The sequence below is a fragment of the Sceloporus undulatus genome, chromosome 2 (genome assembly GCF_019175285.1).
Source record: "Sceloporus undulatus isolate JIND9_A2432 ecotype Alabama chromosome 2, SceUnd_v1.1, whole genome shotgun sequence".
In the NCBI taxonomy this organism is placed as follows: Eukaryota; Metazoa; Chordata; class Lepidosauria; order Squamata; family Phrynosomatidae; genus Sceloporus; species Sceloporus undulatus.
Window position 1 is genome coordinate 123,201,603 of NC_056523.1, and position 13,522 is coordinate 123,215,124.

Here is a 13,522-nt window from a genome sequence, read left to right on the forward strand (position 1 = left end):
AAACACTGTGCTCCCAGAGTATCCTGTGGTTGGCTGGGCAGCTTCTGGGCATCTTGGGGGGGGGGGGGTGTTGCGTCAAAATGTGCCATCAAGGCTCCCAGAAACTGGCTTTTGATAGGGCTATGTCTTTGAATTCTGTCATTTATCTATATGGAAGATACATGGAGGTTAAAGTTCAAAATTATCCAAGGGTTTTCCAGTCATTCTTTATCCAACTGCTAAGGAAAATTACTTGTGCTAGCCCAATGTTTGAAAATGGTATGTATCTTCAATCAGTGTTAGACTAGAGTTCCTCAGCTTTTTTGGACTGAAATGAATTTACATCAATACATGATAAAGTGGCAATAATAAACCTGTGTTGATTTGTGAACAGGTTTAGTTTCGTGGACAAACATAGGATTGTTTGGCAGACTGCTCCTTCCTCTGTATTGTTATTTGTTGTTCTGTGCCTTCAAGTCATTTTCAATTTATGGTGACCTTAAGGCAATTCTATCATGGGATTTTCTTGACAAGATTTGTTCATAGATTTCCACTGCCATTCCCAGAGGCTGAGAACATGTGATTTGCCAAGGACATCCAGTGGGTTTCATGGCTGAGCTGGGAATTGAACCCTGGTCTCCTGAGTTGTGGTCCAATACTCAAACCACTCTGCCTATATTAATTGGCTGCTAGATGTGTCTTTATATAACAGGAGTGAAACAATGTGCAACTTGTCTGACTTGTTGATACTCACCTGGAATGTGGAAGCAAAGTGATTAGAGTCTGTTTTTAAAGAAGTGGTTTATTCCAAAGTAAATGATTGCACTTATGGTAGCCCAAATACTCCGACTCCACTTACCCCTCTGCATATGGGGGAAGCGGGGAAGGACTAGGAAGGCATTTTAACAATGATCCCTTTTTTCCATCAGCAGAATTCAAGAGGGTCCTACGGCCCTTAATTGATTTACAATCTGAAGCAGCCTTCAAGAATCTTCTCTCCACAAGCAATGAGAAAACTTGGTCCATCTTGAAAAGGCCTAGAGGGAAATGCCGATTCCCTGCTTCTCCTTGAGGCAACATCTGAACTGGCAGGATGTTAATTGCTTCCTCAGACTCTTCTCCCAGGCCTGGCTTGGTGCTGAATCTGGGCCAGGAAGGTTCGGATTTCCATTGGTTGTAGTGTGATCTGAGTTGGGTCTAGACTAGCTGGGTTTGGTTTCTGTTCTGCTGCTCCTGTGGATAGGAGGAATTAGGGAAGAGTGAAAGTGGAATACTATATCAACACTTAAACTGTGTGACTACCTCCTTTTGTCTTTGCGGTTGAGACATAGGTCCTGTTTCTGCTTAGGAAGTACAGCCTTGAATGCATCTCTTGCAACGGAGTATGGATTCTTTATGAGAAACTCTGAAAGTCTGAAGTGAGTGGCTTATGCTAAACAAAACTTTTTTTCATTTTTAAGATGTCAGCAGATAGCAACAGAAACCTGCCCTTTTAGCTACAGATTGGTTGACAGAGACAGTGGCAGCAGTGAAACCTGAATCTGCTGGGAGGGTTGGGGGGGGGATCCTTCCAAATATGTGAGATAGGTGGGAGTAAGAGATACCATGGACACAAATTGCTTCCATCCTCCCTATTTTCAGAAGAGCAACATGGCTCCACCACTTTTTGTAATATGGTTGTGCGTTCCAAGGGAGCTGACTTCTAAGCTGGTTCAGTTCAGAATGAATAGATGGCACAAGATTCACATCCTGCTTGAAGCATGTAGCAGACAGTGACTGGAATTCTACTCATCCACTATAATAGCAACTGTACTTTTTCCATGGAGGTGGAGCAGCAGTGAATGAAGCTAAACAAATCTGCCAATTCTGAGCAGTCTGTTTCTCTAACAGCTTCCTTCCTTCATAGATGCTACATCCACAGGTGCCTACGTTGGCACAGTGCAGAACAGGGAGTTCTAGCTTCCAGGCCCAATTTAAAATACCAGAGATGATTTTTAAAACCATGAATCATTTGAGGGCTTACATTTCCTTTGTGATTCTAGTTGGCTCCTGATCAACTCCCCTTTTGGACCTAGGTAGCCCATTAAAGGACCAGGCTCAAGCCTCTTCTGCTGCAGCACCCACTTCACAGAATGCCCTCCAATGCACCAGGCCCCTTCTCTACATTGACGCATGATATTGTAAGGCACCATGAGTAAAGGCCATACAAGTTTGTAGTACTGATGTAGCCAAATTATTCAAGCTAGGCTGAAGGGTTAGTTGACTTCAAGGTGGAAATCTGACAAGTGGTTCTGAGTTACCACATTTTACAGTGGTGAAATTTTTCATTTGACAGGCAAGGTACACTGAAACGTAAGGTAGGCTTATTCCCACTGGTCATCATTTCCATGAAGCACCTCAAGACGCACCTTTAGCTGACTGCCAGATTAACCTCTTCATCTCTTCCCGTTTCTGATTAGCAGCTAAACTCATCTCTTGCAAGCTGATGATGTTGAAAGAAGAGAACAGGTTCTGGGATGGAAAGGAAAGTCACAGAAAATATAGTGAAAACTGAAGAGTAGTAGCAGAATGGCTATATAGCCTGCCCTTTATTTATGCGGGGATTTGTTCCGGACTCCCCCATGTAAAGCAAATACTGTGCATGCTCAAGCCCCATTTAACTGAATAAGGCTTGTGCATGTGGCGGTGTGGCAGTGCACGCCCCATTAATCACAATGGGATGCACCGCCCCACGCGCCTTTCATCATATGCTGAAAACCATGTATAGCGCACCAGCATATGACGCGGGCACACTGTACTGCAGGACTGAGCTTCTTTAAGCCTTATTCCCTTTGAGGCTTTCAAACATGGCTGTGGAAGATGATGCACACCCAATTGAGGATGGTTTGTCTACTATATACCCTTGTACTATTACATTGAACACTAGTATTTTGATTTGTTCATTTGTCTGTTCCAATTTCAATTAATACAGTACTTTAAATTTTCCCGATGAGATGTTCATCATCTGAACAAAATTTTTCTTCTAGCTCTGATCTTGCTAATTTGATATATCAACATTTTTGGTCTACATAAAATGTTTCTAATAATTATCTATGTCTGTACCACTGCATCTTGTGACCTTCTGAAGCTAATTAATTATATCACAAGTTGCATCTATGTTCTCCTTTTTTCTAACTGTACTAGGTCACAGTAAGTTAACCACTTTTCTGAGGTTTTATTATCAATTCTATAAAATGCTTCCTCAGTTGATATCCATCATGGGGTTTTAGGGCATAGCTATTCCAGATTCTCAAGATTCAGTTGGACATATACCTGGGGAATTGATGGCCCTCCAGATGATAGTACTCATGTGTCAGACTGCTTAATGGCAACTGGTGATGGAGGCAATTATTTACCAACATCTGTAACATCACAAGTTTTCTAGTACCTGACATACTGTATATTTTACATAGTTCTTGTTCTGCTTGTCTTTTCTGAGGATACCACTACTAAATAAGAAGTTGGAAACAATTTTTTTTGGGGGGGGCAATGCTTTCTGAAACAGGTTGGGCAACTGTGCACCCCCACAGATGAGGAACTCCAGGATGAGCACATCACCAGTTTGAGGCACTAAGTATCATGAAACCCTTTGGTGTTAGCTGCCTTCAAGTCAACCTTAACTTCTGGTGACTATGAATGAGACATCTTGAAGCCCCACTATCATCTACCTCTCTGCTCAGGTCCTCAATCCTTTCAATTTATTCCAAACAAAACAATACACACAGGCAGAAATAGGTAATATTGGATACTGGAAGTTTCTGCAATTTCTGTTTTTGGCAAACATTGGTCTGCACAGTTGCCAGCTCTGGTCTAAAGAATGAGACCTACCTGCAAGTTAATGACAGCCGGCATAGAGCTATTGACACTTTCCCCATGTTCAAACTGGTGTTCTAGGCGGATGAGAACGGAGTTAGGTTCCCACTGGGCCAATGTGAGTAAGTGGACATTTGAAGGGAGGGCATAGTTCAGAGCAGTGTACTGGCAAGTGGGAGAAAAAGAGAGAGTCAGAGATATAACACCAAGCTACTGCTAAATTAGTGTGGGAGTTCATCCAATTTAGTTCCAGCTCACTGACCAATCAGGTCATCTGACAGGCTGGCATTTAAAAAAATGAAAATGTGAGAAAAATAGCTATATCCAAAATGCATAATTACCAAAAAAGGATGAAGTAAAGCCTTTTTTTATAATAGGAATAATCTGCTAAAAGGAATTGTTCCTTATTTAATACATCTTTCATCTTTTTTTAAAAGTCTGCTATATAGGCCTCAACTATTTTTGCAAGGCAGAGATGAGTTGCTCAAGATACACACTAGGACAAGGCTATGAATGAACACAAGAGGCCATCTTCTAGCTTATTACTGTTTACGTTAATAGGCAGCTATTTGTTAGGTGTCTTTTTGCAGCTAGAGAGGCTTAGTGGCTAAACATGAGCATGTGCTCTACATCTGAGCTGTGGCTCTTCCCCAAGAAGAATTCAGCCAGTGGGACTTATTTTTTTGCCTTTCTCACCTCTTTGAGGTTGTCCTGGTCAGGGTGGTATGGAGGTCCACCACCTGGTGCTAGCACCAGCTGGGGTGCCATATACTCCTGCTGGGCCCACAATCGGTGTTGCTCAGCTGATGACTCTGCTGTGTCTAAGAAGATGAGATGTCGACCCCGTACCACTAGCCCATTGCGGTAATCACCAGGTTCCAACAGTGGTTCTCCTACACCCCGGGCATCATCATGCAGCAGCCGCCGATGTACCTGAAACCAAGGTGGACAATGCAAACAGTAGGGACATAACTCAGGGTAAGGACTACAAGTTAGACATGTCAGTTTCTCCTATAACTGTTCAGATGTTAATAGTGCCTATCACTGTAAAGATGGAGTACCTCAAGGATACTGAAGAATGATTGATTCCTGGATGGGGAGACAAAACTACTGTTGCATGCTAAACTTTGGTCTTGCCAATTATTAAATTCCCAGCTCACAGAGTGCTGACAGTTTGGTTCCCCATATATATCTTAACACATCTCCATCCACCTCTACCCATTGATTATAGTCTGTTTTCTACTTTCTGGGCATAACATTTTAGCAACAGTGTTCAGCCCTTTCAAGTGTGACAGAAAGAACTGTTCTTCACAATGTATACTATGACACACGTAGGAAGTGTCTGTGTGTGTGTGTTTGTTCTTTGTTTTTGTTTAAAGGACATCTTGCTGTAGTTTTTTGTGGGTTTTTCGGGCTATGTGGCCATGTTCTAGCAGAGTTTCTTTCTGACATTTTGCCAGCATCTGTTGGCTGGCATCTTCAGAGAAAGATGCCAGCCATAGAGGCTGGCGAAACGTCAGAAAGAAACTCTGCTAGAACATGGCCACATAGCCGAAAAACCCACAAAAAACTATGGATGCCGGCCATGAAAGCCTTCGACTTTACAACTTGCTGTGCTTACCATAAGTTGAGAGAGCCATCAAAAATGCTGCTGCCTCCTTGTGAGCGGTCTGTCAGTACTGTTAACTGGATGTCCTGTCCTGGAAAGATTTAGGAGAAACAAGAAGGATGGAACGTACACAAAGGAAGTCCCAGCTCACGGCTTAGAGTGCTGCAGAGTCACTGTCTTTCTGCCACTGTTCTTGCCACCCAAGCACACTGCACAGCCCTCCTTCAATCCTGCCTAACCTATACTGCAGCAAAGCTGCACCCATCCCAATAACCTCCCTCATAATTAGGGCTGCTAATCCTAAAGGGGAGCCCCCAAGAGTAGCCCAACCAGACAGTAACCAAAAATGCCCCTACCTTTAGTAATATGCGACTGTTCACACGAATAATAGTTGCCAGCCACAGACTCAGTCTGGCTTAGGTCCATGTAGCCCGTAATTGCGCCTATTGTGAGGGCGGGGAGAGAAAAGGTGGAGAAAGCACCAAGACGACATATTAACCATCTTTCCTTTCCAGGTAGCATTGTTAAGGCACTTAAAACACAGAAAATGGGCAGCATTTCACAAAACACCAGAAATTGGAAACACTGTCCCAATATGGCTATCCTACCATATTAAATTCAAATAAATAAACATTACATATCCCTTTCAAAGTGCTCATATTGACCACAAGTAACTCCTGCTTACCACAGTAGTTCTACTATTTCAACAGATATCCAGTACCTACTATTGAAGACACTTCCCTATTTGTGACAGCCCATTCAATCCCATGACCAGAACAGTCATGACATGACTGAGAAGCCACATCAGCCTGTGTGTGCTGGCAGAGCTTTATATCTGCTGGTGTTAAACAGGACTCAATTATTATTTTAAGAATTCTTGTATTCCAGGCTGATATTACCCTCACCTTTGCACAGTAACAAGGTGTTGGGTGTGTGCTGTGGATGGGTTACTGTATCTGAAATATAGCATCTTGTCAAAGTTAACTGAGTTTACAGTAGAATTTTGTTTTTGAACCAAGAGCCTCCAGCTAACAGCTTGCATTCTGTCAACTGCCACACTACACCAGCTGTCTCACAGCTCTTGCTGCTGCTCAGCCTACAGTGGGCTGGTTTCCAAGCCAGGAGGCAGTTTCTGCTTCAGCTTGCTTCCACTGATATATAGTACCTTCTCTCTAGGATCTCACGTCCATTGGAGTCTGTGTAGAAGATCCCGTCTGTCTGCAGGTTTGTCTCAAAGCGGCTGATAATCTCCTTGCCAAGACCATCTCTGTGGCAGAATGCAAAGTGTCAAGAGAAGTGCTCCAAAAGAGATTACAAGACCTTCCCCCACACAGCTTCACAAAGCTCACCGAATTGGGATGGGCCCCACCGTCCACTCTAGCTCGACATATGGCTGTCCAGCATAGAGGCGCACCACCTGGGAGCACCAGTCTGAGAAGTTCTGGTACACCTCCTGCACCACTTCAGTCTGCCACAGAGACACAAATGCAGAATTTTATATGTAATGAGCACACAGTCTCATCTAACTACAGCATGTCAAGAGACAGAGGGTCAAATTGGGTACTATCCTCTTCATGACTTGGATTGGCATAGCCCTCAGTTATACCAAGATACTTATGCAGGGGAAGAATGCTGTGGAAGCAGGTATCCTGTATCTCCTTATACAAGGTATCTGACCCCATTGCACAGAAGCAGCTGGGTTTTGAGGGTGCAGCTACTTCTTCCCACCAGGCTAGTTAATGGCTTTGGAGGTGCACATGGGAAAGGAAGAGCAGCCTTAACTGTTCAGGTGGAGGGTGCTCCTTCTATTAGTGCACAAGTGCAGGCAGAATGCCCCTGGGAACATGCCCACATCTGAGAGGTAGCTCAGGAGATGGAGTTGCCTCCCTGAGCCCTTCCAATGCTTATTTCACACCTGGGGAAGCAGTGGCAGCAGCAGCATTGCTCCACAACTCCCAGCAGTATTCTGCTAGCAAGCTTACTAGATTCCAGTGACTATCTGTAAAAGCTTGTCTACAGAAGCTGTAAGCAAAGTGCTGTTGGGTGCTTGACAGGAACTACTCATCCATGTGAACCCTCAGAGTATATGAAACACTGAAAATACATATCAAAAAATGTTATTCTTTTCTATGCCTCTGCCTCTGGCAATAGAATCCCCCTTCCTTGTATATCAGACAAATCACTGGGGAACAAACACTGTCCAGATTCTGCTATGACAGGATTCCACATAAAACTGGTGCTCTATTGCAGAACTGTTGCACAAAAAGCCTCCAGTTGCACAGCTGCAAGACTACTGATAGCTAAAAATTGGAAATTGGTTATGCCATCACAAATTGAAGACAGCCTTCTAAAAATTAGCGCTATGCAAGAAATGGACAGATTAACATATATAATAAATCAATGAACAAAGTTGATAAAGACTGGCAACCCACTGTAGACTATTGGGAACAAATTTGGGGAGTAAAGAGCTTCTACTGCACAAGAAGCAAGAATAAGAATGATTTATTATTCATAATCATTAAATAAGTAGACACAATTATTGAACAGAAGATACAAACACAGTCTTAAAGGGAAAGTTAATTTGGAAGAAACAAGGTTATAGTCATGTAAGAAGAGGAGACATAAAGCAAGTATATAATATAAATATATTGTTTGGTGGAAATCTATAATTACAATTTATGGTTTAAAAAATTAAGTAAGAAGCTATTTCTATGTATAAAATGAATGAGAGAATCAAGAATGGAATACAGCAGGAAGCATTATGTACCTGAAGGGAAGAAGACAATATAAAATACACAATAATGGATAAAATTTGCTAAGGTGATAGCTTTTGCATAGATAGATGAACAAAACAGGAAGTTAAGGAAGAGGAACAGTGACAGAAATATGTGGTGTCAATAAGTGCTTTAAAAAAAAAGCCTCCGATTGCAGATGGCAAAGCAGAGCCTTCCAAAGCAATCCCCTTCCCCAGAGTTCATTCACAAAAGCAGAGCTCACAGCTGCAAAGGCTTAGAATCCTTCCCTTATATCTACCCCACCCCTTGTATATCTGTATAACTGGACACTCATCATCACCACCAACTTCAGTTCTTTGCTACCTCCTGACATACCAAAATTGTAGTGGTGATGGTAGGGTTTGTTACTCAGTGATTTCCCTGATACATAAAGAATGGGGATTTCATCACAAGGTAACACTTTTTAGTTTAAATTATGCAGCAAGACCAGAAAAGATGCATTTTGATTGCCAAGTGTCATGTTCCTGTTTACTGAATGTGAGATTCTGGGTTCAGGCCTTCTAAAGTGACTAATTTGGATGCAGTCATGGTCCTTTTCATGACTGACAACTCAGTTCTCTTTACACTCCTCAAAGGGTGGGCCAGTTTTCTGGATATGCCAGCAGCCACTCTGTCTCAGGCCATTTGCATCAGTACTTGTGTTGCCCTCAGCAGCCAGCAGTTTCCCCTACCTTTACATAGTTCAAGTGGGCTCCCTTGGCAATGATGAAGGGCTCAGAGGTGTTGGGGCGGAAAATGTAAGCCCCAGATGCCTGCTTATTCTCTTCATTCCCAGTACTGGCATTGTACCTGGAAAAGCCAATCGATGGATGGAAATGGTGAGGATGTTAGTTTCCATATTCACTTTTAACAATAACCCAAGCAAATCTCCAAGGCTAAATTATAATTCAAGGAATTCCACAGCATAGGGAAAAAAACAACCAAGTTAACCCCTCTTGTTATTCTACCCCGTCCCCTCCATCAGCAATACACAAACACCAGAACATGGAAACAACTAGTTGGCCAGGCTTAGAGGTAACTATTTTTAAAGCAGCCTTCCAAGCCATCTACAGTCCACTGCAAAGGGCCTAGGTGGAAGAGATTGCCCCATCATGCTACTGGTACTCTAACCTCTCTCCAAACAGAAAATAATTGTATGACTGACTCACCAGAAGAAGTTCTGGGACACTGGCAAAGATATATTCTTGTCCAGGTTCTCTATCTGCTTCAGGAGTCCTGTTCTGGGATCAAACAGAACCCGTAGATGCTGGGAAGGGAGGATGAAGGAAGGGGGAGGGAAGAGACATTTGTGTGAGAGATCTAGTCAAGAACACTGGGAAGTTTCTTGGGATTCTTAGTTTGGGTGGGATAGGAAACCTAACCCAAAGAATTATGCTTGTAAAGACCCCCACAAACTGACATGCTATTTTTAAAATAAGGAAATATTCTGCCATTTCTTTGTATTTAATATGTAAACAAGTAATTCATTTCCAAGTGATCACTTATGAGTACTTATTTTAAAAGCCACCTTTGAGGGTGATTTCCTAAAACAAAATGTTTTGTTCCAAAAAATAGTAAGAAAAATATAACCTAAATCTCTCTTCCAACAATTTAAAACCCTGGCCCGGGGAAGACACATGGCCTGCTCTCCATCTCAGAGTCATCCCTCAGGCTCACATACTCATTGGGCTTGAAAGAGCTTAATTTTAAGGCCTAAATGTATTGTGGTGGATGGTGGAAGGTTATGGAGAAGGATTTAGGATGGCTACAGCTGGAGTAAAATGGCTAACCGCATGCAGTGCAATCCATCTTCTATTCGACAACCCTCAATGCACAGTGAAGCCTTCCAAAAGTCTAACTCCAGTGTGGGTGGGCAGTAAGAGGTTACGCTTACTCCTGGGGAGGAAATCGTGTCCTATAACATGCTGTGACACAGTACCAAAATAAAGCCCTCCCCCAACAGCACCTAGAATCAGAAAAAGAACTGCCACTGGTTACAGGAGGAAGCTTTTTAAAGAGTCATTACTCTGGGATGGGGAGAGAGATGTGTTCAAATGAGTGTACATATAATGTAGCATACTAAGTGAGTGTCTCCACTAACACATGAACCACTTCTTTATTCTTAGGGTTCTTCAAACGGTGGTCCTACAGAGATTATTGATCCAGTTCCAATCAGCCTCTGCCCCACTGGCTAAAGGTGAGAGATAATGGGATTAACAGTTGGCCAGTATCTGGAAGGCCATGTGTTCTCTAGTTCTGTGTACTGAAAAGAAAGGGGAGCATTGTGGGGCCTGAAATGGGCCCAATTCATTTTCACTCCTGTTCTTCCCTGCATCTAATTTTTAGAAGCTGCTAAACAAGAAGCATGAAACTGGTCAGGATGACCACAACCACAAGTTGAACCATAGGATCGGATTGGTTCCCTTTTACCTGGTTCTCAATGGACCAAGAAAGGTGCTCTGTTCCAGGCTGGTCATGCAGCATTTTCAGCACTTTGAAACGTGCTGGATCCTGGCCAGGCAGTCTGGAGATGGAATAGGTGCTGTAGCCCAGTGGTGGGGCAGATGCTCGGAATACTAGTTCATTGACAGCATCACCTCGATGATGTCGCACAGCCTGAGTGAAACTCGACACAGGGATCACCTGGGAAAGAAAAGTGATTAATGACAGTCCCCTGTTCCACTCAGGGGGATGCTTGGAGGGAGGCATTCTTCTTTCTGAGCACCCAAGAGAGTTCAGTAGGCTTATGGCTCTCCACACTCAGGTACAGATAGGCATCAAGGATATTATGGGCATATTCTTCTACAGCTTTCATACAGGAAGGATAAAAAATTCAGACTCTAGTGCCTTCATTTGCACAGAGAATGGCATGTAAGAGTTAATATTGTTTTCACCTTCCAGTTGTTTTGGCTGAGGAGTACAAAGACATGAGGATTGAAATTTGAATGTTCATGTACTTGTCAAATTTCAGAAGTATACCCATCCCCTGTTAGTTTTGCTTTATTTTTTTTACAAAAGCATTTATTGCCCTGCCTGCATTCTGCTAACACTTAATGCTTTTCATTACCCCAAAACTAGTCACTTCTAGCCCATCAGTGTCTAAGTGTAGTGAAGTGGTACTCATTTCAACTCTGTTCAGTTAAGCTTCTCAAGCTACACAGCAGCCTTTTCCAACTTGATGCTCTCTAGATTTTTTAGCCTACAACTACCAACACCCCTAATCCAGACTGATCATAGTGTTTGAGACCAATGGAAATTCTCATCTGGAGGGTACCCAGTTGGGAAGGCTCCAGTTAAGGGAAATAGAGGTTGCCTCTTTCCTACCTCATTTGGAACAGTCTGTCCATCAGGAGCTAAAATGGAGTAATGGCTCCCATTGACTGGCAGTCGGATGTTCCAGTCCACAGGGCGAGCCAGAGGGTTGTAGACAATCACAATGAACTGCAATGCAAAAAAGCAGCATCTCAGGGAGAAGGCATGACTGAGTATGCCAGGGAGCCCAGCTAGATAGTAAAGACCCTAACCCCAAAGAAAAACCCTTTATGCTTTAGAAGTAGGGGGCTAGGTGATGAAGGACTAGACAATATCACCCCTTACAGAGTGGGCAGCTTCAGTCAATGGGCAGACACTGATGTTGAGATAGGTGCAATAGATGAAGTTCTCCTTGGTGCCCACAATACTGGCAAGGGCATTACTGACCACAATCTACAGAAACAGAGGAAAGATAACACAGTGAATTTCCCCATTCCTACCACAAAATTATTCAATACTTCACAAACATGCCTAGATAAACTGCAAAGTTGTCTATGGAAATCCCAGATTCAAAGTAGCATCACAATGGAGTACAGAGGCACATGTTAACTTGTTTCCCTGTCTGTACTGTGTAAAGCCAGGCCACAGAACGACAACAATGTGGCCTCTGTAAAGAGCAGTTCTGGGAGCTCAGGGATATTCTCTCTTTGGAAATAGTGCTAATCAGATCAACACCACTTCAGGACTAAGGGATGCGGTACTCTTAAGAATGTGACAGACAGGCTTCTCTCAAGCAACATGTGGATGCGTAAGTGTCACAAGTGCTCAGTAGGAAGAGACAAAGGAGGTGCCACAAGCTAATGGAAAACATGTAATTGTAGGCTGGGAGCTTTGGCCTGTAGTAAACTGAACCTTGTTTTCCAGTCCTCAGCCTCTTCTTTTGCTACACTATACCACCCCCATATCATGTAACATTCCTCGTCTTTTTCTCATAAGAAGAAAACTAGGAAAATCCAGAACAGGGCCTGGAGAAAGGCAGAGTCTCTAAGAATATCTTGGGGAAAGGAGGAACAAAGACTAGCTTCCTTTTTACTCACTGATGTTCATATGCATACAGAGTATTATTGTGGGGAAAAGGAGTCAAGAATGGAAAAAGGAACAAACTTTGGTGATCATCCACTGGTTCAGGTACTCACCTGGCAAGCATCCCAACCAGCAGACAACTGTTTGGCATAGTCATTGGTCACATGCTGCTTTGCTGTGCCACTCACTGCATCATGGTGTTGAGCAACTCCCATGGCTTGACCTGTAACAAAATGGTAAGAAGGTCATGCAATATGAGGATGGGACCCCGCAGGGCCATCCATAGACTGCTGCACCTCCAAAGCACATGTTGCCCTCCTCATAGTGCCCACCTGGGGCCTTAGACCAGCCTCAGATGAACCCATACCTTCCCAGTCTGTTAATTTCTAAAAAATCTTCATACATACGCAGCATGGAACTGTTAGCATTGCCGTAAGGCCCTGTGTTTGCTTGTGTGCCAGTTAGTGCTTCCAGCTGGTTGCAGACCTGAAAAAGAGGAGGCAGCAAAATCAAGCAAAAAGCTTCTCTGTGAGGGAGGTATGAGCCCAGGGACATAGTGATTAAACAGGCAGGACCAAAACTGAGAAGTCTCCGTGTTTTCTTTAATTTGGGGGAAAAATGCCTGTCTTCTACCTGATTAAAAAAAAAAAAAAAAAAGACAGCCACTAACCTGCAGAAAGTTGTTGCTGAGCCGCTCATAACGTTTTAAAGCTGGTCGGCTGGTGAAATAGCCAGTCCAAAACTGGTGCGGGCCATCAGCATATGGGAAGAAGTCATCATATTTCACAGTCCTGTCCAATGCAAGACTAATGTCAGCCCAAAGCTACTTCTCCTATGGCATCTCTTTCATACAACTCCTGAGCTGGTGAGCACGAAACACAAGTGGTCATTGTAGTACAGGATGCTACCCATGATAGCTGGGTGACTGAGCATCAGCTAAAAACTGTGATTCTCAACCTGAACTTCCTATGCA

The 13,522-nt window shown here is 43.2% G+C and overlaps 1 protein-coding gene across 1 annotated transcript in view; it reads right to left on the bottom strand.

Moving 5' to 3' along the window:
• Positions 1-763: 763 nt before the first annotated feature.
• MAN2B1 (mannosidase alpha class 2B member 1) overlaps positions 764-13,522 on the bottom strand; it is a 28,326-nt gene continuing 15,567 nt past the window's right edge. The window contains 17 exon segments of the mRNA XM_042448528.1: positions 764-1,212; positions 2,388-2,490; positions 3,847-3,996; positions 4,528-4,764; positions 5,437-5,531; positions 5,797-5,873; positions 5,875-5,883; positions 6,606-6,707; positions 6,790-6,908; positions 8,907-9,024; positions 9,384-9,481; positions 10,645-10,857; positions 11,539-11,655; positions 11,812-11,919; positions 12,663-12,772; positions 12,957-13,035; positions 13,220-13,340. Coding sequence (XP_042304462.1) covers positions 1,088-1,212; positions 2,388-2,490; positions 3,847-3,996; positions 4,528-4,764; positions 5,437-5,531; positions 5,797-5,873; positions 5,875-5,883; positions 6,606-6,707; positions 6,790-6,908; positions 8,907-9,024; positions 9,384-9,481; positions 10,645-10,857; positions 11,539-11,655; positions 11,812-11,919; positions 12,663-12,772; positions 12,957-13,035; positions 13,220-13,340 — 1,981 coding nt within the window. The 3' untranslated portion in view covers positions 764-1,087.